The 27,805-nt window shown below is 42.8% G+C and overlaps 1 protein-coding gene across 2 annotated transcripts; it reads left to right on the forward strand.

The window, feature by feature from the left end:
* On the forward strand, positions 1-27,054 carry bcl2l1 (BCL2 like 1). Of its 2 annotated transcripts, none has more exons than XM_072239129.1 (2): positions 1-626; positions 25,872-27,054. In XM_072239129.1, exons 1-2 carry the CDS (start codon positions 156-158, stop codon positions 26,010-26,012), a joined length of 612 nt encoding a protein of 203 aa, XP_072095230.1. In that variant the 5' UTR covers positions 1-155; the 3' UTR covers positions 26,013-27,054. The 2 variants fall into 2 exon arrangements, with proteins under 2 accessions (XP_072095230.1, XP_072095239.1); XM_072239138.1 differs by lacking the exon at positions 25,872-27,054 and adding an exon at positions 1,562-3,140.
* Positions 27,055-27,805: the final 751 nt, after the last annotated feature.

A 27,805-nucleotide genomic window follows, 5' to 3' on the forward strand; every position in this document is an offset into this window, starting at 1 on the left:
CGACGTCGTCGTGCGGATGGAGTGGGCGCGTCGGCGCTGATGGTGCGGGAGGGGCTGCCCCCACGCAGCTGTGGCGTGGTCCTCGGTGCCTTGTGAGCCATTCGGGCCGTTGTGGTGTGCGCTATGCGCAGTGTGTGAGGGGCCGAGGCCGCAGGATGTGCAGCAGCAGACAGCTGGTCACCGACTTCCTCCGCTACAAGCTGCAGCAGCGAGGCCACAGCTGGAGTCAGCTGTGTGAACAGGATGGCGCGGCGGAGCCCGACCACCAGCCCGACGGGGTGGCCGCCGAACTGGACGGTGGGCCCGAGGCTGAGCGCACCTGCCAGGCCCTGCGAGAGGCGGCCGAGGAGTTCGAGCTGCGCTACCGCCGCGCCTTCAGCGATCTGTCGGCGCAGCTGCGCGTCACCCCGGACACGGTCTACCGGCGCTTTGAGCAGGTGGTGGGCGAGTTGTTCCGAGACGGCGTCAATTGGGGCCGTCTGGTCGCCTTCTTCTGCTTCGGAGCGGCGCTGTGTGTGGAGTGTGCCGAGAAGGAGATGGGTGCACTGGTGCGGCGGATCGCCCACTGGATGAGCACTTATCTGGAGAGCAACCTGGAGCCGTGGATCCAACAAGAGGGAGGCTGGGTAAGGGTTGGCGGCGGACTTCATTCATCCGAGCGCACAGGCACCCGCCCCTCCGACTTTCGATCCTTTCATTCGTCCCCAACACGCAGTACGCTTGGCTCTGTCTCCAACACAGTGGATGGCCGAGGAAACCTCGGGACTCTCGCCCTTATCCCAACTGTCTCGTAATCTGTTCCAATGTACAATTTCCCTGCCCTAAACCCCGGCCAAAAGCAACGTAGTTGATTTTCGTGAACCTTTCCTGTTCTGTTCGACCACCTGAACTTTTGACCTTATCCCATTTCACACGGTCTGTTACTCGCATTATCCTCACCCAGTTGCCCACTAAGTTTAGTAAGCAGAATATCTATTTCCAAGGTTTCCTTCTTGGATACTTGCCCCAGTATACTTAATCCCTTTTCAGTCATCATATACTCTTAACGTTTAATGTGTCTGATTCCGTGACCTTATTCTAGGTATCCTATTTGTGTTTATTGTGTCTCTTATGCTGCATCGGATCCGGAGTAACACTCTTTGTTCTTGTTCACACCCGTAAACTGAAGAATGACAATAAACAATCTCGAATCCAGGAAAGGATTCATTACCTCTGAACTTTCCTTATCAAACCGCATTGATACTTTGTCCCCAACCTCATGACTCAATCCATCAACTACCCATTTACTCTGCCATACCGTTAATTTTTAATTCTGAATGGCAGAGGGGGAAATGAGTGTGCAAATGGCAGAGAACATGCATTAAAAATGTTTTAATAGCAATATTAATATTGCCAGAAGCATCACATTAAGCGTGAGACATATTTGTGAATGTGAACAAAGATGAATCAAGAATTTGCGGATTTTCTGATTTTTATTGCACTATTCCTTTTAAAATGAGAAAGTTATTGAGCACTGAATTTGGTGAAGTGCTGCATTAAGTGCTTTCCTTGTACTATACAGGTCTGAATGTATGGGGTGGCTGAATGGTAGAGCTGGCATTCCCTACATGCAGTTGTGTTGGAGTTGCATGACTGCTGAACCCCTGCACCCTGCACTTCACAGAAGGCTGGTATTTCTGCATTATCAGACTGTTTCATGAATAAACACTCTCTGTATCCTAAGTCTGTTTAAAATTCTTGTCATTCTTCAGTTAGTCATTGAGTTAGTTAAGCTGCCATGGACAGGTTTCAGTCAGCTTTGTTTGTCTCTCTAGGTACCATATCCGATGCGGACGTTGGTAACCATGGTTTTCCATATAGAGCTATCCCTCGTTCTTTGGATGACTTTCATTTCCTCGATGTGTAGCCATCTGTTTAGGCTTTTGTACATAAGCTGAGGTCTTCCTCTAGGTTTGCTCCCCTCGATCTTTCCAGGGAGTATGAGTTTTTCTAGTTCATCTTTCCGCATGATGTGTCCCAGGAATCTGAGGTGTCTTTCTCTTATTGTTGGTATGAGTGATCTAACTGCTTGGGCTCTTCCGAGAGCTTCTTCATTTGATGTGTGTGTGTGGTCCATGATATTTTTAAGTAAACTTTAGGCAGGATAATATTCTTGTATGATTTAGGTGCTTTGTTTCTGGGTTGATTTGACATTGGGTGAGCTCAGGGTGGGGTTTGATGTTTTGACAGGTGGTCTCAGTGCACGTTTGCTTGCCTCACAGTGGACTTGCCAGTACTCCTGGCATATTTGTGCCCTAGGTCTCCAATGATCAGCCCATTGCAGTATGTCAGCTCACTGAACAATCCTATTTCCCTCCTGTCTTCCTGTTGCCTTGCAAACTATTCTATCTTGAGTACCTGTTTCAAAGCATAGCTTGCCTGTATTTCAACCACCCTTCAAACAGTGAATTCCCAATCATAATTGCTCTGAATAAGATTAAAATTTTTTTCCTCATGTTTTCATTCCTTTTACTCAAGAATTTAAACTTGTACCGTTTGATCCTTCAACTACACACTTGATGGAATAGCTCACATCTACGTTATCTAAACCAGTGTTGATCCTGTACAGCTCTATCACAAACATTTCATCTCTGGAATTGACTTGAAGTTTTGTTGAAGTATCTCCGTTGGAACAATATATATCCTTGAATAAATAAAACAAAATTGTATACTCTGAATGTGGTCTTACCAAAGTATCATACAGTTGCAACAAGACCACATTTCCTTTGGGTTCTATCCCCTGGTGTGATCCTTAAACATACAATCTCTGTAGCTAGGAGGGCTTCGATTGAGTCATAACTGGCTAATTAGACCACAGGATTTAAATTGCTTCCAGGTAACTACAAATTATTAAACAATTAGGTATAATGAGACCCGTTGTTACTTTGGGTGTGGAACTGTACTTGGAATTTCAAATATGGCTAATCAATCACTGCAATTTGTCTTTTGCAGTATCTTCAAAAATCCTTCACTGATTAACCCAGTAAGTTATTTGATTTCTTTGCACTGTTGATGTGCATTAGGTACCTATCCTGAATATTTATGCTTTCCTGCAGGATTTTATTATGCTTCTTCAATAAACAAATCTCTGATTGTTTAAATATTTCTGGATTCCTTTTGTGGTCTTGAATTCTTTTGAAAGTACAGAATACCACACTTATTTGGTTGGAGTCAAATCTATGTGTATTTCTGTTAGTTGCAACACTGATGAAATGGGACCTGATGAGCAAATATTGCCAGTAGCAGTGGACAAATTTAGCAATCACAGAAACTTTGTGGCTTACATACTTAATAGAAGAGGTAGTGTCCCAGTGTAAAGTATTGTTTCATCATCTTTGGTATTGCATGGCAAATCAGTGATGTAAAACAAGTCGTGAATCATTCACATCCTGCTTTGAGAAGGTGGAAACATTTTTAATAGCAAGTAGTATTATTGAGCTGGAAGACTGAATGCTTTGCACATGGTGTGTATTTTAGTGAGGGAATGCAGGAAAGAATAATTGAGCAAATTAGTTCCTAAACAACAGGAATTAGTTCCTAACTTTCCACTCAATGGCCACTTTAGGTACACCTGTACACCTGCTCGTTACTGCAAATACCTAATCAGCCAATCATGTGGTAGCAACTCAATACGTAAAAACATGCAGACATAGAAAGGAGGTTCAGTTATTGTTTAGATCAAACATTGGAATGGGGGAAAATGTGGTCTGAGTGACAGATGGGGTGGTTTGAGTATCTCAAACTGCAAATCTGAGACTTTCACACACAGTTTCTGGAGTTTACAGAGATCGGTGTGAGAAACAGAAAACATCCAGTGAGCAGCAGTTCTGTGAGCGAAAACACCGTGATAATAAGACAGATCAGATAGAAATGGCCGGACTGATTCAAGCCAACAGTAAGGTGACAATAGCTCAAATAACTACTTGTTACGACCATGGTGTGCAGAAGAGTATCTCTGAATGCCCAGCCTGTCGAACCTTGAAGTGGATGGGCTACCGCAGCAGAAGATCACACCAGTTTCCACTCCTGTCCCTAATGAAGTGACCATAGAATGTATATTACTAATTTAAAAACTATGCAGGAAACTACAGATTATAATTTTTGCCTAGGTAATTGAGACAAATACTTCAACTTGCAATGGTGTGATAGAAGGGAGCTATAAATTTAGAACATGTAACCAGAAGCTGAGGTAAGTTAAGAGTGAATATGTCATTGTTCCTGAAATCAGGGTAATGTAATTCAGGAGAAGATGTGCCTACACGGAGCTAGTGTCTAGGTGAAGATACTTGAAGAGGTATAATGAAGTACGCCAAAGTCAGGTTGGTTTCCTGAAGGGGAAATCTTACCTGACAAATCTGTTGGAATTCTTAGAGGAAATAACAGGCAGAGTGGACAAGAGAGTCAATTGATATTGTTTACTTAGATTTTCAGAAGGCCTTTGACAAGGTGCCGCACGTGAGGCCATTCAACAAGATACGAGCCTAAACAGAAAAAATACTAGCATGGATAGAAGATTAGCTGATTGACAGGATGTGGAGTCAGAATAAAGGGGGCCTTTTCAGTGACAAATGGTGGGACCACTCTTTATGTGTCAGTGATTTGGATGACTGTGGCCAAGGTTTGTAGATGATACAAAGATGAGTGGAAGGGCAGGTAGTGTTGAGGAAGCAAGGAGCCTGTAGAAGGGCTTGGACAGATTGAATGGGCAGAGAAGTTAGATGGAATATAGTGTATTATATAGTAATATATGCACTTTGGTAGAAGGAGAATAATGGTGTAGACTATTTTCTTAATGGCGAGGGAATTGAAAAATCAGAGAAACAAAGGGACCTGGGAGTCCTTGTGCAGGATTCCCTAAAGGTTATGTTGCAGGTTGAGTCAGTGGTAAGGAAGGCAAACACAAAGTTAGCATTGATTTCAAGAGGACCAGAATATTTGAGCAAGGATGTGATGAGGCTTTGAGGCATTGGTCTGACTGCAATTGGAGTTTTCGACCCCTTATCTAAGAAGAGATGTGCTGGCATTGGAGAGGATCCAGAGGAGGGTTACAAGAATGATTCTGGGAATGAAAGGGTTAACATGGGCCTATTTGATGGCTTTGGGTCTGTACTCGCTGGAGTTTAGAAGAATTGGGAGGGGAGAAATCTCATTAAAACCTGTCAGATATTGAACTGCCTAGACTGGATGTGGAGAGGATGGTTCCTATATTGTGTGAGTCTAGGACCTCAGAATAGAGGGACATTCAAAGTAATTTTATTATCAAAGTACACGTATGTCACCATATACAGCCCTGAGATTCTTTTTTTTGTGTGCATACTCAACAAATCTATAGAATAGTAACTATAACAGGATCAATGAAAGATCAACCAGAGTGCAGGGGACAACAAACTGCAAACACAAATGTAAATAAATAGCAATAAATAATGAGAACATGAGATGGAGAGTACTTGAAAGTTTGATTGTGGGAGCATTTCAATGATGGGGCAAGTGATGTTGAGTGTAGTTATCCCCTTTTGTTCTTGAACCTGGTGGTGTACGTCTTGAGGCCCTTGTACTACTTTCTTGACAGCAGTAGCAAGAAGAGGACATAACTTGGGTGCTGCGGATTCCTAATGATGGATGCTGCTTTCCTATAACAGTGTTTCGTGTAGTTGTGCTCAATGTTTGGAAGGGCTTTACCTGTGAGGTATTGGGCTTTTTGTAGGATTTTCTGTACAAAGGCATTGGTGTTTCCATACCAGGCTGTGATGTAGCCAGTCAAAATACTCTCCACTGCACATATAAAGAAGTTTGTCAAAATTTCAGATGTCATGCCAAATCCCTGTAAATGCCTATGGAAGTCGAGGTGCTGCCATGCTTTCTTTGCTGGACCCAGCACTGCGTCCTCTGAAATAGTACGTACATTTCGAACAGAAAAGAGGGGGGAATTTATTTAGCCGGATGATAGTAAATATGTGCAATTCATTGCCACAGATGGCCATGAAGGCCAAGTCAGTGCGTATATTTAAAGGTTCTTGGATAGTCAGGGCATTAAAGGCTATGGGGGGACAAGGCAGGAGAATGGGGTTCAAAGAGATAATAAATCAGCCATGAAGTAATGGCAAAACAGACCTGATGGGCCAAGAGGCCTAATTCTGCTCCTGTGTCTTATGAAGCATTACATCTTCTTGATTAATTGCGGGCTTCGATCCAATTAAAAATGTTCAAATGGACAAATGAAGCGGTCATTCCAAGTGTTCTCGAAAAAGAAGGATTGTAGTTGTGCTGCAGTAATCAATGTGAGGGTCATTGCCAGCAGTTAAAGATATAGGGTAAAGAGTTGAAGGAACTTGCATTTGGATGTGTGGCTTGCCAGGAGTACAGAACAATATTAACTATGGTAATGATGGACTTAATTATTTCAATCAAGACTGCTGATTTTTCACAAAAGGCCAACAATTATTTCCTTGTGCTCATCATGCATTCAAAATGAATTGATGCCGGATAAGTGGTTACTTGTATATCAGTGGAACATACTATTTAATAGTTGTGATGGATTTTTGCTAAGCATAGAATATTGGTAGAGTTAGATTTCAACAATAGAATCTTAATTCTTCATTTTTTTTAGTATTTTATTAACTAATTGGAATGGCAGAGCAGTCTTGAACCTTTTGCCTCCAACTCTTTCAGATCTTTCACAACAGCATCAAATATCTAATGATCCTTTTGTATCATCTTGTTTCCAATGCGACAGTAAAGTTCTTGACATGGATAAAAGAAGCCTAGGAAATATTTCAAAATGACTTTAGGTTTGTGATGTATTATTGACTCATATATTGCTTAACTGGAAATGACACCATGCTGTTTTTCTGGCATTGCTCTGGAGATGTCATTGCATTATACTCTTTGCATTCAGCTGGTAGAACCTAACTTAGAGTAGGAGTGGGTGGGGGAGAGAGCAACAGAAGCAAAAGATATTTTGGGAAATAACGAAAGTTAGAGCCATCAGTGCAGTAAACTGAAACAAAACTTAGGAATGGGAACTTGAAATCATTCAGATCTGCAGTAGATATCCATGTTTAGTGAGGGTTCTTTGCATATGAAGTTTGCTTCAAATAAGAGTGCTAATTCTGTGTTCTGTAAATATTGCTGAAGTAGAATTTATCAAAATTCTAGTTTTACAGTACATTAAAAGAGCCAAATATGCCTGTATCCCCACAGATGCGTTTAAATCTCTAATACCTCTGATTGGGAAGCTGATTGAATTCCTTCCTGGTGCTCCAATGTGGGATTTTATGCTCCAACTTATTAATTTTATTGGCTAACAACCAAATATTTTGATTATACCAAATCTGAAATACCTGTGCAAAATCATGCCACTCTGGGGTTCTTGCTTTGAATCAGTAAGATTGGTGTAGGATATTTCAAACAGAGTCAATACAACTCATTGGTATTTTGGATAGAAAAAGGAATCATTATAGATCTGCAGAATGATTTGTTTCATGAAGTTGGGGTTAATTGGAGCAGATCTACAGGAGGTCATCATTGCAGAGTTAGGTTTGGCAAGCAAGTGTAGGATGTCAACTGAGATGGGAAGTGGAACTTCAGGGAGTTGGACAAGGAGTGAAGGAGCAGACCATAATAGAATCTGCAGTGAAATACTAGAAGGAATCCATGTGGAAACTTGTGCAGCACTCTAGTAATTGGCAGTGAGGGATCCCTTCATTTAATGTTTGGGGTGTGCCCGATTTTTTTTTTTGCTTCAAGGAAATGCCTGAATTTCTCTTGATAACAAGAAGAATATTTGTACATGGTTCTTGATTAGAAAGATAAGATTCCAGGAACGTTTTTTTTCTTTGAGAAATGTGACTAGTATCAGACTTGCCGTGACCTACTGACAATCAAGTGTTAAGGCTGCTCTCTCCAGTAGCTATCGGTTTCCTACAGACTTGCTGTGCGATCGTAGATCGTCCAGTCTCTCAAAGGCTCTGTGCAAGGTTCATTTTGGATACCCTTTTTCAAATTTTCCTGACCTAACTTGTCAAACATAAAGTTCAATCCTAGCTTGAGCAGAACAACTCCAGGATAGTATTTGTCCCAGATAACTGGGATAACTAGTTGTGCAGCAAGTATTGTTGCTTGACCTCTGAAATAAATTGAAACCTGCTTTCAAGTGGCAGTTCTAACAGAAAATTATAAAAACCATTGAATTAACATCATTCTTGTTGAGGTAGGATAAGCTGTGCCTGTCTGAGTCAACTGTTAAGCACAGCAGGGATTGGGTGGATCCTGGAATGTGAAAACTATTTCAAAGTTTTGTTATTGTATTATAGAAATAGTTTTTGTTCCAAAACATTTGAACTACTGTTAACTCCCTTTTGGAGTCCCATAAACAGTAGCAGGGACCACAGCACATTTACCAACCCCTTTTGTTTTGAAATAGAGTGCTGTTGACCCTAAATGTCCAGCAGAGCAGCAGACAATTCATACAAGGATGAGTGCAATACAAAATATTTGCACTCTCGTTGTTCTTGCTCCAGTGGTTTATTAGTTGTTGCACATAGATCATTGTGCATATTTTTAATTCATGGAGTCAGTTCAGCTCAGAATGCTATGGTAACTTGCAGATCAATTCAGTCTGTTTCTTTATTGCAAAGCAAATTATTTTCCCTCATTGACCTTCTGAAAGACATGGTTGACCACTCTTCTACACTCATCAAGATGTGAGCAGCTTTTGGCATTACTCACATTTTGTTTGCTTGTAGGTGGCAGGCCATCACCTTGAATCTTGAACTGTTGCAGGCTGTGGGGCAAAGGTGCAAGCACAGCTCTGTTGGAATGGGTTTTCTGGAGTTCGATGTGTTGACAAAGGCATAACAGGGATATTTCTAAGTCAGGATGGACAACGAGGGTGGTTTCATTCCTCCTGTTTTTGTACTCCTTGATAGGACTCTTGGGACTGGGAGGTATTGTTGGAAAAGTGTAGATGAGTAATTGCAGTGTATTTTTATAAATGATGTGCACTGCACTGGGGTAGAGAGAATATATGTTTATGGCAGTGAAGTGGGGTGCTCATCAAATGGACTGTTTTGTACCAGATGCTGATGAGCATCTTGAATATTGTCAGGGATGCATTCATCCAGCAAATGGAGACCATATCATCCTGCTCCTGACTTGAGCCTCATAGATGATGCCTTTGACGTTTCATTGAGCTATTTATCACATAATACCCAACCCATGGTTGCTATAGAATCTGTGTAGCTGATCATGCTGAGTTTCTAGTCAATAATCTCTGAGATGTTGATGCTGGGAGACATGGCAATTGTAATTGTTGAACATCAAGGTTGGGGTAGTGGACTTGGGGTAATGGCCTCAGACTTGTGGAGCAAATAAATGTTGGGTGCAAGAGAAAGTTTGTGAACCCTTTGAAATTACCTGGTTTTCTGCATTAATTATTCATAAAATGTCTGATCTTTACCTAAGTCACAATAATACACCATGTGCCTAAACTAATAACACACGAACAATTGTACTTCTTATCAATTCTGTGTACACCATTTAAACAATCACAGTCTAGGTTCAAAAATCTATGTGAATGACTGGGGTAATGCCTTCTACAAAAGCTATTTGGAGTCAGGTGTTCCAGTCAATGAGATGAGATTGGAAGTGTGAGTTAGAGGTCCCCTGCCCCATAAAAAAAGACACACAAAGTCAGGTTACTGACAGAGCCCGCTCTTCTCAAGCAAGATCTGTTTGTGCTCCATGACTCAATCAAGACAACTTTCAGAGGACCTTAGAAGAAGAATTGTGGAGATGTGTGGAGCTGGAAAAAGCTATAAAAGCATTTCTAAGGACCTGAGTGTTCATCAGTCCACAGTAAGAGAAGTTGTCTACAAATGGAGGAAATTCAGTACTGTTGCTACTCTTCTTAAGAGTGGGCATCTTGCAAAGATCACGCCAAGAACACAATGGGCAATGCTGAAGGAGGTGAAAAAGAACCCAAGGGTAACAGCAGAAGACCTGCAAAAATTTCTAGAACTTGCTAAAGTCTCTGCTCATGTGTCATAGAAGGACACCACGAAGGAAACCACAGCTCTCCAAAAAAAAACTCAGTGCTGCAAAAAACACCTAGATGTTTCACAACACTTGAACCATTCCCATATGGCCATAGCTTCTCTCTTTGATCATTATATGTCCACAAGAGACTCGGTTGTCAGTGGCAGGGTCAGCATTAGTACAGAGCATTGATGTGGCTACATCTAGAACACTACATAGGGCATTTGTTCTCTGTATTAAAAGAAGAACCTGCTGGCACTGGAGGTAGTGTAGAGAAGATCCACTAGAAGGAAGGGCTGATTTATGGAGAGAGGTTGGACAAGTTGGTCCTTTACTCTTTGGTGTTTAGATGAATGAGAGGTATCTTAATGAAACAAAAGTCCAAAGGAATTGACGGGGGAGGGGTGACGTGATAGGTTGCAGAGAAGACATTTCTCTCTGAGGGTTTTTAGAATTAGAGGCCTAACTTTCCATGAGTAAACCAGAAAGCTTTTCACTGACCATCTGGTAATTCTGTTTACAGATACTGAATTCAGTGTTTTATTTTAACTGATAGAACATTAAGTTGATTTAAATTTCCTAACTGCCATGATAGGAGTTGAACTTGTGAATCTAGATCAATGCTCCAACTTCTGGCCTCCATGTCCATTCATGTAACTATTTGTTACTGTACCCCTAAGCAAGTATATTGTGATCTTGTATACATCCATGAAATCTTTGCCTGACATTTTGTTTGTTCCATGAAGAAATAGTTCTGACTTCTCCAGTACAGCTTTGTAGCTGAGAGTCCTCATACCTAGAGCAATTCAAGCAAATTTTCCCTAATATCAGACCTCTATTGGGTACATTGTGTGCCTGTTAGAGTATGGAGACCAGAAATATACACAATACTCTACTTGCAGCTTGACAGTCTTTTGATGTTAAAGATTCAATATAAACATACCAGTATTTGCACTTTTAACTTGTATTTATGAAGATCAGGATCTTGGTTTCTTTGCCAAGTAATCTCAGTGTATCCTGTCACTTTCAAAGATGAATATATCTGTACAATAAATTCCCTGGCTGCCATAATAGTAGTTGAACTTGGTGTGTGGATCAGTCCTCTAGACTTTCTCACCTCTGTGCCCATTCATGCGATCACTTGTTACTCTACCCCAATCTACTGTAGTGTGATCTTGTAAATCTTTGGCCAGCCTTTTGCTTTTGTTCTACAGATATGTTAGAACTCACAATTTTGTCTTTTTGCTCTATTCATTATTTTGGATGTTTGTGTTCTTATCACATTTTTCTATAATTTTCATTGCCATTTATCCATCCACTCTGCTAGACTATATATATTTTCTCTACAAGTTTACTATTTTTCTTACCATTTACTTGTTTAGTATCCTCTACAAGTGTTAAAGTTTTAACTAGCACATAAACATTTTGGCGATAGTGATGTCTCAGCATTGAAATTCTGCAGAACTAACTGTCTGACAACTTCCTGTATGGAAAAACAAGTATTTCCCATGTACCTCTTCTTCCTGTCTGTTAAAATGAATTTTTTTTTTAACCCTTGTAGCTAATTCCTGTGTTTCATAGCCTTTAGTTTTGCTGACTATATTTTGGAAGCAAGTAACATCTCTACCACACAAGTGCCAAATGATACCTATTTCAAGTAATAAAATGTCCAGTGATATAGGCTCAACCTTCACTGACTGATAACTTAAAGGTCACCATGGACTGGAAACTCATCTGTAACACGTACACAAATACTCTGACAAAGGAGCTGCTCAGAGACCCTCCAGTGCTGAGTGACTCTCCAAAGCCATTTCGCCATCTGCTAGGCATGTCAGAAGTGTTATGCCATACCCTTCACCTTCCAAAAACACTTGAAAACCCAAATACCACACAGGCTAAAGCGGAGCATATGACAGATACCCCATTCTCTACCCAAAATCATTCCCACTATTGGTAACACAGTATATACCATCTAGCAAACACAGCAATTATTTGACTGTTCTACTCCAAAAAGCATTTCCCAAGCTGCAGCCTCTACAATAAGAAGCACAAGGGCATCTGAGGCAAGGAACACCATGCACAGCACCCATCCCCGGCCCCAGATCTCTTACCCCCCCCCTAACTTGAATCTACTGTAATGTGCAAAAGTCTTAAGTCTATAGATACTGCCCAGCAGATTATTGGCAGCCAGTTGGCCACCATTGAGAACATCTACCATAAACGCTGCCTGGGCAGGGTGAAAACCATTATCAAGGATGCATCTCACCCTAACCATGGACTTCTTACTCTCCTCCCATCTGGTAGGCACTACAGGAGCCTCTGCTCCCGCACCAGCAGGCTCAGCAAGAGCTTCTTCCCTGAGGCTGTGACCCTGCTGAACCTCACATCACAGCGCTAAGCAGTATTGCACCCATATTGTACTGTCTCAGTACTTTTATATTTGTGTGCTGTAGCACTTAATTTTTATTTGCAGTTATTTTGTAAATCTTTGCATTTCTGGTCAGATGCTAATTGCATTTCATTGGCTTTGTATCTGTACTTGGCACAATGACAATAAAGTTGAATCTAATCTAATATAGAGCTAGGGTGCCTAAGACTTTTGCACAGTACAGTAATAATTTCATGTATTGTGCTGCGCTGCTGCAGAAAAAGAAAATAAATTTCATGATGTGAGCGATGACAAACCTGATTCCGATTATGGGTCTCTATTGTCTGAGAGTAGGGAGGGGGCAGGGAGAAGGGAATCATGGTTGGGAAATAGGAAGGGAGAGGGGAGGCAGCGGGAACACCAGAGAAACATTCTGTAATGATCAGTAAACCAATTGTTTGGAATCAGATGACCTTGCCTGGTGTCTCAGGGCTGGGTGTGTCTACACTTGCATCACTCCCCGCCCTGGCACTCCTTCTCTGCCATCTGTCCCACACCCCTCCCACAGTGCTACAGCCTCACCATTCCCAATGTCTTTTGCTCTCACCAGATTTACAAACTCACTCTCTGCTCCAGATTGACAAATCACTACTGTGCAAAAGTCTTAGGCACTATATACCTAAGATTTTTTTCACAGGACTGTATATAGCCAGTCGTTTAAGGTTGCCATTTCCGAATTCTTACCCAACAGTACTGTGGAAGAACTGCAGTGATTCAAGGAGGTCTCCCAGCAGTGACTGAAAATTGTGCACATCATTCACGTGGATGTGGCAGGGCCAAGAGTTTTGATTTGTCCTGTTGGTTATGCGATGCTCAGCTTTGTCATGCATGTAGACCCGTGTTGTAACTTTATCAGAGTGGAAGCCCATTCCTAGGTTTCCCTTGCACTCATTGAACTGATGTTGGATGCTTTGTTGGGTATCGAGGGTTAAGCCAGGCCACAATTTTAAAGATTGTAAATGATGTCCAGTTCTACCACTGAAGGCCTCGTATACACCCAGCTTTAGATTGCCAGATCTATTTTGAAAAGGCCGCCTTTGAAACAATTAACAGATGTTCTCAGTGCCAAGACTTCCTCTGTACTGAAATGGTGGTGACCACTGCCCTCAATGCTGCTTGGGATGGATATGGTTTTGACATGTACTTTGAGAAGGATACTGTCAAGTAAGTTTATCCTGCATGTTGGTTCACTCACCACCTGTCACAGGGTACGGTCTGTCAACCTTGCCCTTTAGCACTTGGCTCAGCACCTTGCCCATTTAGAGTAGATGATTTACCATTGCCCTCAATATTTCTTCCAAACGTTGCTCAGTGTGGATGAATGCTATTTTGTCTGCAGGAGGAGGCCATCGGGAGGAAATTTTGTTGTCCTCATGCTTGGATGTCATTAGTTTGGAACCAGTTTGAAAGGTTCAGGCTACTCCATTCTGTTGTCCTGTCTGTGTACCACTGCACCACTCCAGTGCACTGGGATGTACTCAGCAATGACAAAGGAACCTGACATTGTCTATATGATATGATTCCCTGCACTGGGGTTCTGCTTCTTTGAGCACAGATCTCCCAATTTAAACTAACCTTACTAAATATGAGTGGGAACTTTACAAAGTTGAATAGCCTTGGGACCATTAAGCCATATCCTCATCTGCTTGATGCCAAATGGTCCATCTGGCTGTCTTAATTGTGCTTTAAAATAGATTTTGATTCAATTAAATGACTAACTGGCTCATTTTAGAGGTCAATTTAAAAATTAACTAGATTGGTGGTAGCAGTCTTTTAGTGGTCTGGAGCCATGCAGCGCCTCTGGGCAATCAGTCGTTCAACTGCCTGTTTGTAGTGTAAAAGCCTGGAACAGAACTTCGAAGGCTTTAACGTTGTTGGGAGGTGCAGTCCTTGCCAAGTCCAGCAATTACTTATCCCACTTTGCTCTTGCACTTGGTCTGTGAAATGCTCTGACTGCTGTAACCTGTGTGTTGATGTCACTCCCACAGTGCAGTTGGGATGATTTTGATGTAGTCATAATGAAGGATTGGGGATCTGTGTCTAAGTTGGGCTGGTGTGAATTGGAGTGGAGACTGGTGATGGTGTGCTCAGGAAATGCCTTTGCGAGCAGTTTTGGGCCCCTTATCTAAGAAAGGATGTTCTGGCGTTGGAGAAGGTCCAGAGGAGGTTCATGAGAATGTCAGGAATGAAAGGGTTAACATCTGAGGAGCATTTGGTACATGGATGACATCACCATCTACTCAGATCAGAGGTCAGTTTGCAGAATGATCAGCACCTGTGACCAGTTTGAGTTTCTATCAGAGGCCAGGCTTGACCGCATGAAGAGCAAAGCCATGCTCTTCGACAACTGGCCCGACCGATCCGGTGTCCCTTTCACCATCAGGTCCAATTGATTACATGAAGGTGCTGGGGATCTAGTTCGGAGAGGCCGAGGCATGCAACAAGAATTAGCTGGAGTAGTTTGGAAAGGTAAAGCAGAAACTGGGACTGTGGAGAGGGTGCTCGTTCCTGATAACTGGGAAGAACCTGGTCATCAGGTGTGAGGTGCTGTCAGGACTGCTGTACTTGGTGCCGGTGTGGCCCATTCCCTGCTGCTTCAGCTCGAAAATCACCCAAGCTGCCTTTAGGGGGTTCATCTGGGGAACCAAGATGGAGCGGGTCAGATGGGTCACAACGGGTCCCTGGACAATGGGGGCTGAAATCGCCCTCACCACTGACCTCTACCTTGCCGAGGCACAGCGACAACTCGCGGATACCTCATCTTATTTACACCCCCCCCCCACCCCCCGATCGTGACCCCACTAAGGAGCACCAGGCCATTGTCTCCCACACTATCACCGACTTTATCCGCTCAGGGGATCTCCCATCCACTGCTACCAACCTTATAGTTCCCACACCTCGCACTTCCCGTTTCTGCCTCCTACCCAAGATCCACAAACCTGACTGTCCTGGCCGACCTATTGTCTCAGCTTGCTCCTGCCCCACCGAACTCGTTTCTGCATACCTCTACACAGTTTTATCCCCCCTTGTTCAATCCCTTCCTACCTATGTTCGTGACACTTCTCACGCTCTTAAACTTTTCGATGATTTTAAGTTCCCTGGCCCCCCCCCCCGATGCTGAGAAAGCCTTTGACAGAGTTGAATGGCCTTATTTATTTAATGTTCTTGAGAAATTTAATTTTAATTTGACATTTATATCTTGGATTAAATTGTTATATTACTCCCCGGTAGCCTCGGTCTGTACAAATAATTATAGATCTCCTTTTTTTCGTCTTTTTCGCGGTACTAGGCAAGGTTGCCCTCTTAGTCCTTTACTATTTAATATTGCTCTTGAACCTTTAGCAATTGCTATCCGTGACTCGCCAAATATTGTTGGTATTACCCGTGGAAATGAAATACATAAACTATCATTATATGCAGATGATTTGTTGTTATATATCTCTAACCCGGAGAAGTCAATTTCTGCTATCTTAGATCTGTTAGCTCAATTTAGTAACTTTTCTGGTTACAAATTGAATCTTAGTAAGAGTGAATTATTCCCTTTAAATAAGCATGTACCTATTTATGGACGTTTACCATTTAAATTGGTTACTGATTCATTTATATATTTAGGGATAACAATTACCAAAAAATATAAAGATTTATTTAAAGCTAATTTTTTACCTTTAATTGATCAGATTAAACTTTTATTTACCAAATGGTCCCCAATCTCTTTGTCTTTGATTGGTCGGATTAATGCTATTAAGATGATCATCTTGCCTAAATTTTTGTATATATTTCAATCGGTTCCAATTTTTATCCCAAAATCTTTTTTTGATAATGTAGATTCAAAAATTTCCTCATATATTTGGCAGAATAAAAATCCTAGGTTAGGTAAAAGATATTTACAGAAATCCAAGAAGGAGGGGGGACTTGTCCTCCCAAATTTTAGATTCTATTATTGGGCAATTAATATTCGATATTTAAAATTTTGGCTACAAGATTTGGACGCATCTTTAAACCCTCATTGGGTAAATCTTGAATCTAATTCATTACAAGGGTTTTCCTTGGGTTCGGTTTTAGGAACTTTACTTCCTTTTACTACTTTTAAATCATATAAACAAATGAATAACCCAATAGTTAAACATACTTTACGTATATGGTTTCAATTCCGAAGATATTTTGGGTTTAATCAATTCATTCTAGCAAGTCCCATTATATCAAATTTTCTTTTTCAACCTTCCATGATGGATCAAGCTTACTTTGATTGGAAAACCAAAGGTATAATATCTTTTCGCGATTTATTCTTGGATAACTGTTTTATGTCTTTTGATCAACTCTCTAATAAATATAACTTACCCAGATCTCACTTTTTTAGATATTTACAGATTAGAAACTTTTTAATTACTGTCTCTCCTAATTTTCCACACCCATATCCAATGGACACTTCGGAAAAAATCTTAGACTTAAATCTTTCTCAGAAAGGTGTAATAGCAATTGTATATAATAAAATTATGAATTTATGTCCTGATGCCTCTAATAAAATTAAAGCTGACTGGGAAAGAGAACTTGAGATTAATATACCGACTGAAAAATGGGAAAAAATTCTTCAGTTGGTGAATTCATCCTCTGTATGTGCTAAGCATAGGTTGATACAGTTTAAAGTAGTTCACAGGGCTCATATGTCCAAAGATAAACTATCTCGTTATTACTCTTATATTAATCCAATATGTGACAGATGCCAGTCTGAGATTGCTTCTTTACCTCACATGTTTTGGTCATGTCCCTTGTTGGAGAAATATTGGAAAGATATTTTTGATATTATTTCAACGGTCCTAAATATAGACTTACAACCTCATCCAATTACTGCTATCTTTGGACTACCAATGATAGACTCAAATAATTTAACCTCTTCATCACGAAGGATGATTGCATTTCTTACTTTAATAGCTAGAAGGTCCATCTTGTTGAATTGGAAAGAGATCAACCCTCCTACAGTATTTCATTGGTTTTCACAAACTATGGTGTGTCTGAATTTGGAGAAAATTAGAAGTGCAGTTTATGACTCTTCTATTAAGTTTGGAAAAATTTGGAGGCCATTTATTCAGCATTTTCATTTGATGTAATTTGATCATTTCCAAACTGGTTTTATTTCTCTGTACTGTTGTTGGAGGGGAATGGAGGCGTCGATGCTGAGGTTTTCTTCTTTTCCATTTTTAAGTTGTTAGTTTTGCCCAAATCTTTTAGTTTAGTTTAGTTGTTTTTTTGTTTTTTTTTGGGATGGGTTTTTTCTTTTTTTTTTGTCTTTTTCCTTTTTTGCTTTATATTATCCGTGATCAGTTCTACATGTATGGGAGTTTTGGTAATTTCCACTATTTGGTTTTGCAATTACTCTTTTTTTTAAATGTAACAATACATCTCATATCTGTATTATTGCTATGTTTTGTTTCTATATTTTGAAATTAATAAAAAGATTGAAAAAGAAAAGTTCCCTGGCCCCCGATTCCAGACCTAATCAGTTCCCCTCTACCACCACTCTGCTCTGTCTAGCGGAATTAGACCTTAATCTTAATAATTTCTCCTTTGGCTCCTCCCACTTCCTCCAAACTAAAGGTGTAGCTATGGGCACCCGTATGGGTACTAGCTATGCCTGCCTTTTTGTTGGGTTTGTGGAACAATCTATGTTCCGTGCCTATTCTGGTATCTGTCCCCCACTTTTCCTTCGCTACATCGACGACTGCATTGGCACTGCTTCCTGCACGCTTGCAGAACTCGTTGACTTTATTAACTTTGCCTCCAACTTTCACCCTGCCCTCAAGTTTACCTGGTCCATTTCGGACACCTCCCTCCCCTTTCTAGATCTTTCTGTCTCTGTCTCTGGAGACAGCTTATCCAATGATGTCTACTATAAGCCTACTGACTCTCACAGCTATCTGGACTATTCCTTTTCTCACCCTGTCTCTTGCAAAAACGCCATCCCCTTCTCGCAATTCCTTCGTCTCCGCCGCTTCTGCTCTCAGGATGAGGCTTTTCATTCTAGGACGAGGGAGATGTCTTCCTTTTTTAAAGAAAGGGGCTTCCCTTCCTCCACTATCAACTCTGCTGTTAGACGCATCTCCCCCATTTCATGTTCATCTGCTCTCACTCCATCCTCCTGCCACCCCACTAGGAATAGGGTTCCCCTGGTCCTCACCTACCACCCCACCAGCCTCCGGGTCCAACATATTATTCTCCGTAACTTCCGCCACCTCCAACGGGATCCCACCACTAAGCACGTCTTTCCCTCCCCCCCGCCCCCCCTCTGCATTCCGCAGGGATCGCTCCCTACGCAACTCCCTTGTCCATTCGTCCCCCCCCATCCCTCCCCACTGATCTCCCTCCTGGCACTTATCAGTGTAAGCTGAACAAGTGCTACACATCCCTTACACTTCCTCCCTTACCACCATTCAGAGCCCCAAACAGTCCTTCCAGGTGAGGCAACACTTCACCTGTGAGTCGGCTGGGGTGATATACTGCGTCCGGTGCTCCCGATGTGGCCTTTTATATGTTGGCGAGACCCGACGCAGACTGGGAGACCGCTTTGCTGAACACCTACGCTCTGTCCGCCAGAGAAAGCAGGATCTCCCAGTGGCCACACATTTTAATTCCACATCCCATTCCCATTCTGACATGTCTATCCACGGCCTCCTCTACTGTAAAGATGAAGCCACGCTCAGGTTGGAGGAACAACACCTTATATTCCGTCTGGGTAGCCTCCAACCTGATGGCATGAACATCGACGTCTCTAACTTCCGCTAATGCCCCACCTCCCCCTCGTACTCCATCTGTTACTTATTTTTATACACACATTCTTTCTCTCACTCTCCTTTTTCTCCCTCTGTCCCTCTGAATATACCCCTTACCCATCCTCTGGGTTCCCCCCCCCCCCCCACTCCACCCCTTGTCTTTCTTCCCGGACCTCCTGTCCCATGATCCTCTCGTATCTCTTTTGCCTATCACCTGTCCAGCTCTTGGCTCCATCCCTCCCCCTCCTGTCTTCTCCTATCATTTTGGATCTCCCTCTCCCCTTCCAACTTTCAAATCCCTTACTCACTCTTCCTTCAGTTAGTCCTGACGAAGGGTCTCGGCCTGAAACGTCGACTGCACCTCTTCCTAGAGATGCTGCCTGGCCTGCTGCGTTCACCTGCAACTTTTATGTGTGTCGCCCTCACCCTGATGAGCACCTTTGTGTGTGGCTGCATCAGGCTGTGTGAGGAATCTAAATACGTGGGCACCAAGTACCACTATGTGCCGAGGTTCTGTCCCCGATGTTGCGAAGGATGGGTCTTACCCCGTTACCACGCAATGTCCTTCGTGGAAAAAATTCTTGCAGACCAACACTTTTGACCTCAAGGCATCAGGCAGTGGTCAACACGGAATGTCCTGCAGAGAAGGACGTGATGGTCACAGTGGGGTGGTTCCCTGAACAGACTGTTCAGGCCATCTGCAGAATGCTTCATCTCCAGGCCTCACCGACAGGCACCAAGAACTATCCCGGCTGGCGGTGATAGAGGCCCTCCCAGTCATAGAACATAGCAGAGTACAGCCCAGGGACAGGCCATTAAGCCTACAGTGTTGTGCTGAATCAGCTAAAAAGCAAATCCATATCCCTCCATCTTCCTTTCATGCGTGTGCTTATCTAAACATCTCTTAAAAGCCTGTAATGTATTGGCCTGTACCCCCCATACCAGGTAGCCAAGTCTGAGTTAAGAAAAACTTGCCCTTGAGCCTACCCCCTTTCACCTTCAATGCACGCCCTCTGGTATTACGTTTGTACACACTTCAACGTTGAGACAGGATACCCCCTGTCCACTCTATATTTACCTCTCATAATCTTGTAAACCTCAGCCTCTGGCACTCCAGAGAAAACAACCCGAGTTTATACAGCCACTCATGTGCCCTCTAAATCAGGCAGCATCCTGATAAACCTCTTCCACCCTCTCCAAATCCTTCTTATAGTGGGGTGACCAGAACTGTATGCAATACTCTAGATGTGGCCTAACCAGGGTTTTATAAAGTAGCAACATAACCTCCTGACTTTTGAACTCAATGCCTCAACTAATAAAAGCAAGCATTCCATAAGCCGCCTTAACCACCTTATTGACCTGTGTAGCACTTTCAAGGAGCTATGAACTTGGATCCCATGATCTCTCTGCTCAGTAACATTGTGGAGGATCTTGCTTTTAACAGTGTATTGTCTCCTTGCATTTCCCCTACTAAGGTACAACACATCACATTTATCTGGGTTAAACTCCATCTGCCATTTCTCTGCCCATATCTGCAAATAATTTATATCATGCTATATTCTTTGCCTGTCCCCTACACTAGCGTCAACTCCACCAATCTTGGTATCATCGGCAAATTTACCAACCTAGCATCTACACTTTCATCAGATCATTTATATACATTGCAAACAGCAGTGGTGCTAGGACAGATCACTGCGGAACACCACTAACCAGAGACATCCAGCTCAAATGAGTCCCTTCAACCAGTACCCTCTGTCTTCTACATGCAAGCTAGTCCTGAATCCAGACAGCCAACTCACCGTGGTTCCTATGTATCTTAATTTTCTGGATTGTTAAAAACCTTACTAAGATCCATGTAGACAACATCCACTGCCCTACCCTCATCACCTTGTCAAAAAACTCAATCAAGTTGGTAAGACATGACCTGCCATGCACAAAGCCATGCTGGCTCTTCCTCATTATGCCATGAGTTTCCAAATGCTCATATATCCTATCCCTAAGAATTTTCTCCAGCAATTTCCCTACAACTGGTGTGAGACTTGCCCGACTATAGTTCCCAGGATTTTCCCTTGTTCCCTTCTTAAATAAAGGTACAACATTAGCCACACGCCAGTCCTCCAGGACCTCACCTGTGGCTACAGTGGACACGAAGATACTGGTCAAGAGCCCAGTAATCTTGCCTCTTGCCTCCTTCAATAACCTGAGGTAACTCACATCAGGCCCTAGGGACTTATTCACCTTAATACTCATTAGGAAGCTCAACACTTCCTCCTCCTTGACCTCAACGCCCTTAAGTATTTATGTACTCGTATCAGTCAGATCCTTCCCGCATGCCCAGAGCATCATCCCCACAACCCGTTGTCTGCGGGCTATCTGTAGTGGGGAAGAAACAGTAACTCACCTCTTTGTGAAGAAGGTGTGGAGGAAGATGAAGAACACAGATATGTCACATTTCATCGGAAGCAACTGCATTACAGAGGACTCTTTGATCTACAGGCTGTTCCCAGGGACACAGGCACAGACAAAATCAGGTGCTGTTGGCAGATCATCAACTCGGTGATGGGCACTCTTTGGTCAGCCCGAAACTTGTTGGTCTTCAAGCACATCAAGATATCTGTGGAGGAGTGCTGACTGGCACATTTCAGGTTGCGGGAGTACGTGCTGAGGGACACACAAAGGCTCGGTGGGGAAGGACCATGGTTTAGGGTTCTTCTGCTGGAGAGGGAGGGGCCGTGTGGGGGGAGGAAGCCCCTGCAATAATATGTAGAATATAATATAAAATCATAGAGAGCCGCATGAGTGGCAGCATGTTAGAACAGTAGGGAAAGCACTGACCAGGTATGGAAAGATTGTGAATAAAGTTTATTTTGTCTTAAAAAAATTGATGACTCCGGGCCTGTACTCGCTGGAATTTAGAAGAATAAAGGGAGATCTCATTGAAGCTGATCACATATTGAACGGCCTGGACCGGGGTCCCCAACCTTTTTTTGCACCACGGACCGGTTTAATATTGACAATATTCTTGCGGACCGGTCGACCCGGGGGGGGGGGGGGGGGGTGTTCAAGTTCGACAGTGCGTGACAGGGAATGAGGAAAGGTGCTGCTGACTCATATCGTTTCGTATCGCCAAATCATACTGTTTCCTCACGACCTGGTCGCACGTGCTTTGCAGCCCGGTGGTTGGGGACCACTGGCCTAGACAGAGTGGACATGAAGAGGCTGTTCCCTACGGTGGGGGAGTTGAGAACCAGGAGGCACAACTTCAATAGAACAATGTCCCTTTAAAACAGAAGAGGAGGAATTTCTTTTGCTAAGGGGTGGTGAATCTGTGGAATTCATTGCCACAGACGACTGTGAAGGCCAAGTTGTTATTTATTTGGGTACGTTTAAAGTAGGTACATCGCTTCCGGAATTTTTCCAGTTAGTGGACGACTTCCTCGCACATCACTCTGACGTAGTGGGGAACCGCGTACGAGGCAAGTTACAGCAATGGTTTGCCATTGCCTTCTGCCGGGTGAGTTTCCAAAGAGATCACCAGCTCGTAACCCAGCACGGATGAAAGGCATGCAGGGGAGCCGGCTGGCTTCGAGCTCAGGACCCAGGACTCCCGCCCCGCAGTCCTGCGCTGATGCCACTATGCCACCAAAGCGGAGGTTGATAAGTTCTTGGTTACTAAGGGCATCAAATGTTACTGGATGAAAGCAGGCAGGCGAATGGGACAGAGAGGGAAAATAAATCAGCCATGATTGAATGGGGGAGCAGATACTGTGGGCCAAGAGACACCTCCGTCTCAAGGTGTCATCAGTCTCATTCTACCACTTGTGCATTGCATGCACAAATTCATCATGCCCCTGAGGTGTAAAGGCATGTTAAAGATGGTGAATATTCCAAAAGCCTAACAGTTCCTAAGCAGTACCACACACTCTGTATGAAAGTAACTAGGTTCATTAGTCTCACGGTCATGTACTGCAGTTTGTTGAATTTGGTTTTTGAGGTGTAAAGCTGTTTTGGCCCTGGTGACTTTGTACTCTACTGGCTCAATCCACACAGTGACTCATTTATGATAACTGTTTTCAGGAACAAGGCTCCCTCATGAGAGTTTGCCAGGTTTTCTTCAGCATCATTTGTCTGGATATATTAACACTTAAAGCTGCAGCTTTCACACATATTTTTCCAAGTGAAGCTCATTATTGTGCTTGGCTTTGGAGTTTCATTCCTTGTTCTAACTTGCTGGGATAAGTCACTGTGCTATAACTGGTGTGCCTATCCACCCCACTGAGGGTAGTTATTCAACTGGTGACGCAGGTAGCACAGTCATGTTCTGACTGAACACAGAGCTAGGAAGTTGAGAGTTCATGTCCCTCAATAGCAGGATGTTATTCAATTTAGTAAATAAATATTTATTAAATACCAGAAGAATGATGATGAAGGCTGATTGAATGTTGTGAAATCTAATCAATTAACTCATCTTGGGGGAGCTGTCCTTCCTATGACCTACACTTATTTCCAGTCAGGCACTTCATAGCTTTGGATTCTGATTTTGTCTGAGTAACTTGCAGGGGATAAATCAATTATTTCTCTGGGTAAAAAGATGTGTGCAAAAAATTGTCTTACTGTTATATCTGCATCCATATAGAAAATAAATTGTGTTGTACAATTTATAATAAAGATTGAACATCAAACACAAAATCTGCAGATGCTGGAAATCCAAGCAACACACACAAAATGCTGGAGAAACTCAATAGGCCAGGCAGCATCTATGGAAAAGAGTAAACAGTTGATGTTTCGGGCCAAGACCCTTTAGCAGGAGTCCTGTTTAGTTAGTCCTGTTAGTCCTGACGAAGGGTCTCGGCCTGAAATGTCGACTGTACCTCTTCCTAGAGATGCTGCCTGGCCTGCTGCGTTCACCAGCAACTTTGATGTGTGTTGCTGTCCTGTTCACTGTTTACTTTTTCCACAGATGCCACCTGGCCTACTGCATTCCTCCAGCATTTTGTGTGTGTGTGTTGCAAAGATTGACCATGCAACTTTGTGTGGTTTAGGAAAGGATTTTACTAAAAGTATCAAGGATTCACGAATAAGGTTTGAAATTGAGTTACAGGTGACCCTGCTTTTTGAGCATTTGCTTTACGAAACCTCACTGTTATGAAAGACCTACATTAGTTCCGTTTTCACTAACAGAAGGTGTTTTCACTGTTAAGAAAAAAGGCAGAGCGTGCCCCAAGCAGCCGCTCCTCCCCCGGATTCGGAATGGCATTCCAGCCGGCATTGCTTAAACACGTGTCTGTGAGCAGCCATTTGCAATATGAGTTCTAAGGTATCGGAAAAGCCTGAAAGAGCTCGTAAGGGTATTACACTTAGTGTAAAACTAGACATAATTAAGCGTTTCGATTGTGGTGAACAAAGCAAGGACAAAGCGAGTTTGGCTTGTGGAAGTTGATGAGGATGATGATGAAGAGGTTTTGGCATCCCATGACCAAGAACTGATAGATGAAGAGCTGATGCAATTGGAAGAGGAAAGGATAACAATCGAAACTGACTGCAGTAGCAAATGGACCGAAAGTGAAGTTGTCCAGGAACTGAACGTGAAGCAACTGCGTGAGATTTTCACTGCAATGATAAAGTACGACTTTACTTTTGAAAGGGTACGTCGGTTTAGGGGATGGTTTGAGTGCTTACAAAGAATTGTATGATAGAAAAATGCGTGAGGCTAAGCAGTCAAGCAAGTCTTCAGCAGATGACGAACCTCGACCTTCGACATCGAGGCAGGCATACATAGAAGAAGATGACCAGCCTGCCCTGATGGAAACAAACGACACCCTAGTGTCCCACCACCCCAACCCCCGGGCCGCGGACATATACCAATTCGCGGAGAATGCAACGGTAGCCGGGACGCGAGCACATCTTTTAAGAAAAAAAAGCCGAAATAAACAAGCTAATTAATTAGGTGCCGCCTGGCATGTAAATGTCGGCCCAGATCAGAAGCGATTGCCAATTGCGTCACCTATCGGTATGGTTCGCTGCCCGGAGGGTGGGGGCCACTGCACCACCCCAACCTTCGACGATTCAGCCTAACACACCACCATCAGTGTGCTCGATGTCTTCCCGATTCCCATAAGTGATACTACATTGTACATACATCATTTCTACTTTATATAGGCTGTTTTTTTTTTTATGTGTTATTTGGTATGATTTGGCAGCTTCATAGCTTAAAGGTTACTGGAGAGCGCTTGCGCAGTGTTTTTGCCGAGAGCACTTGTGTGAGATTTTCGCTACGGAGAACAGTGCAGGCCATAATTGTAGAGAAGTATTTCTACTTTATATAGGCTGTGTATTTATCACATCATTCCTGCTTTTACTGTTTGTATATGTTACTGTTATTTTAGGTTTTATGTGTTATTTGGCATGATTTGGTAGGTTATTTTTGGGTCTGCAAACGCTCACAAATTTTTCCCATATAAATGGTAATTGCTGCTTTGCTTTACAACCTTCCGGCTTACGAACCGTTTCATAGGAACACTCTACCTTTGGATGGTGGGGCGAAACCTGTATTGGTTTGGGATTGAGTGATGTACTGGCAGCTAACGTCTACTTTCTTTCTACAGGATGCCTTTGTGATGTTATATGGGAATAATGCTGCTGCTCGTAACCGTGAGATACAGGAGATGGCCATGAAATATTTTATGAGTGTAATGGCTTTGGGAGCAGTGCTGGCCCTTGCTATGTATCTGGCCCGGAGAAGGTAACGGCTATGAAACAACACTAAAAGAAGCAAGCCTCAGTCAACAACTGCTCCATATAAAGACGCTCACATTGGACTAGCACAAATCCAAAAGCTGCTGCAATGGATCAGTTTATTCCTGTAATGGGACCAATTCTCAGCTACTTGTACATTACGTATTGTGTATGTGTATTCAGTTTACAAATATGAACCATTCAGGCTGATGCTGTGACAGCATGGAGATAATCTAGAACGACTGAACAGAAGATTTGTTTGAGGGATTGGGAAATGGAGCACTAACTGTGCCTCTACAGCTGACGTGACTGTGCATTGGATTGCCAAAAGTAAAGGTCATGAGTTCAGTTTTCAGAGTTGTGACAATATGGGATGCACCTTGACATAGTGACTGAGCAGAATGAAAGGCAGACTGCACAAAAGGAAAACCATCCCCTGGGGATTCAAGAGTGATGCATTTGCAGCATGAGAGAGCTGCTGTGTTCACAGGACATCTGCAGCCAAGAAACCAAAGGAAGTAGTGAGGAAATGCCCTCCCGGAAGGAGCTACCAGAATAATGGACGATAGAGAAGGGCACACCACTTTGACAAGTTACTTACACATTCAATATTCTAATTGGCAAGCATTGTGATGGCTTTTGGGCATCCACTCAGTGCCAACACTAAGCCAATTCCAGTGGGATATATTCTTGAACCCTCCTGGGTGGATAATGTGGAAAAGTTTGAGTCGGCCTTCATGATGCAGTCTGAAGTTTCACAGCAGGAATTTGGAAGGGGTTTTCAACAGTTTCTCATGATGATGTGAAATTATTATTTGCAAAAGATTGTGTGGAGTGCAGGCCCCCACATTTCCTTATTGTACAAAGTTTGTTTTAAAAGATTGGATCATGTGGATGCTGAATGTGTGACAGTAGTCACTACTTATTGTAATCATTCCTTGTTAGTTTGCTGCTTACACCACATTAGGAGTAAGACTATTTTACACAGATATCTTAAAGTTTAAATTAAAATGATTTGTGTTTAAATTAAACATTAAAGTTCTGCTTTCTGTTGATGTTGGTATCTTTCTTTAACACAATGCTTGAAAAACATAGAAAACCTACAGCACAGTACAGGCTGTTCAGCCCACAAAGCTGTGCTGAATATGTCCTTACCTTAGAAATTACCTAGGGTTACCCATAGCCCTCTATTTTTCTGAGTTTCATGTACTGCCTGAGTCTCTTAAAAGACCCTATTGTATCTGCCTCCACAACTGTCCCCAGCAGTCCATTCCACACACTCATCACTCTCTGCATTAAAAGAAACAATTTACCCCTGACATCTCTGTACCTGAAAACTGCCCTCTCATGTTTGCTATTTCAGCCCTGGGAAAAAGCCTCTCATCATCTAATACACCTCTATCAGATCACCTGTCATCCTTCATCGCTCTGAGGAGAAAAGGCCAAGTTCACTCAACCTATTCTCATAAGGCATGTTCCCCAATCTGGGCAACATCTTTGTAAATCTCCTCTGCACCCTTTCTATGGTTTCCACATCCTTCCTGTAGTGAGGTGACCAGAACTGAGCACAGTATTCCAAGTGGGGGCTGACCAGGGTCCTATATAGCTGCAACATTACCTCTTGGCTCCTAAACTCAATCTTACCATTGAAAGCCAATGTACTGTATGCTTCCTTAACCACAGAGTCAACCTGGGCAGCAGTATTGAGTGTCCTATAGACTCAGACCCCATGATCCCTCTGATCCTCCACACTGCCAAGAGTCTTACCATTAATGCTCTATTCTGCCATCATATTTGACCTACC

This window comes from Mobula birostris, chromosome 2 (genome assembly GCF_030028105.1).
Source record: "Mobula birostris isolate sMobBir1 chromosome 2, sMobBir1.hap1, whole genome shotgun sequence".
In the NCBI taxonomy this organism is placed as follows: Eukaryota; Metazoa; Chordata; class Chondrichthyes; order Myliobatiformes; family Myliobatidae; genus Mobula; species Mobula birostris.

Bases quoted from the DNA above. Each gene is read 5' to 3' on its own strand.
- bcl2l1 (XM_072239129.1), top strand. From the start codon at position 156: ATGTGCAGCAGCAGACAGCTGGTCACCGACTTCCTCCGCTACAAGCTG. The intron at 627-25,871 runs GTAAGGGTTGGC...TTCTTTCTACAG, and splicing joins TCCAACAAGAGGGAGGCTGG to GATGCCTTTGTGATGTTATA.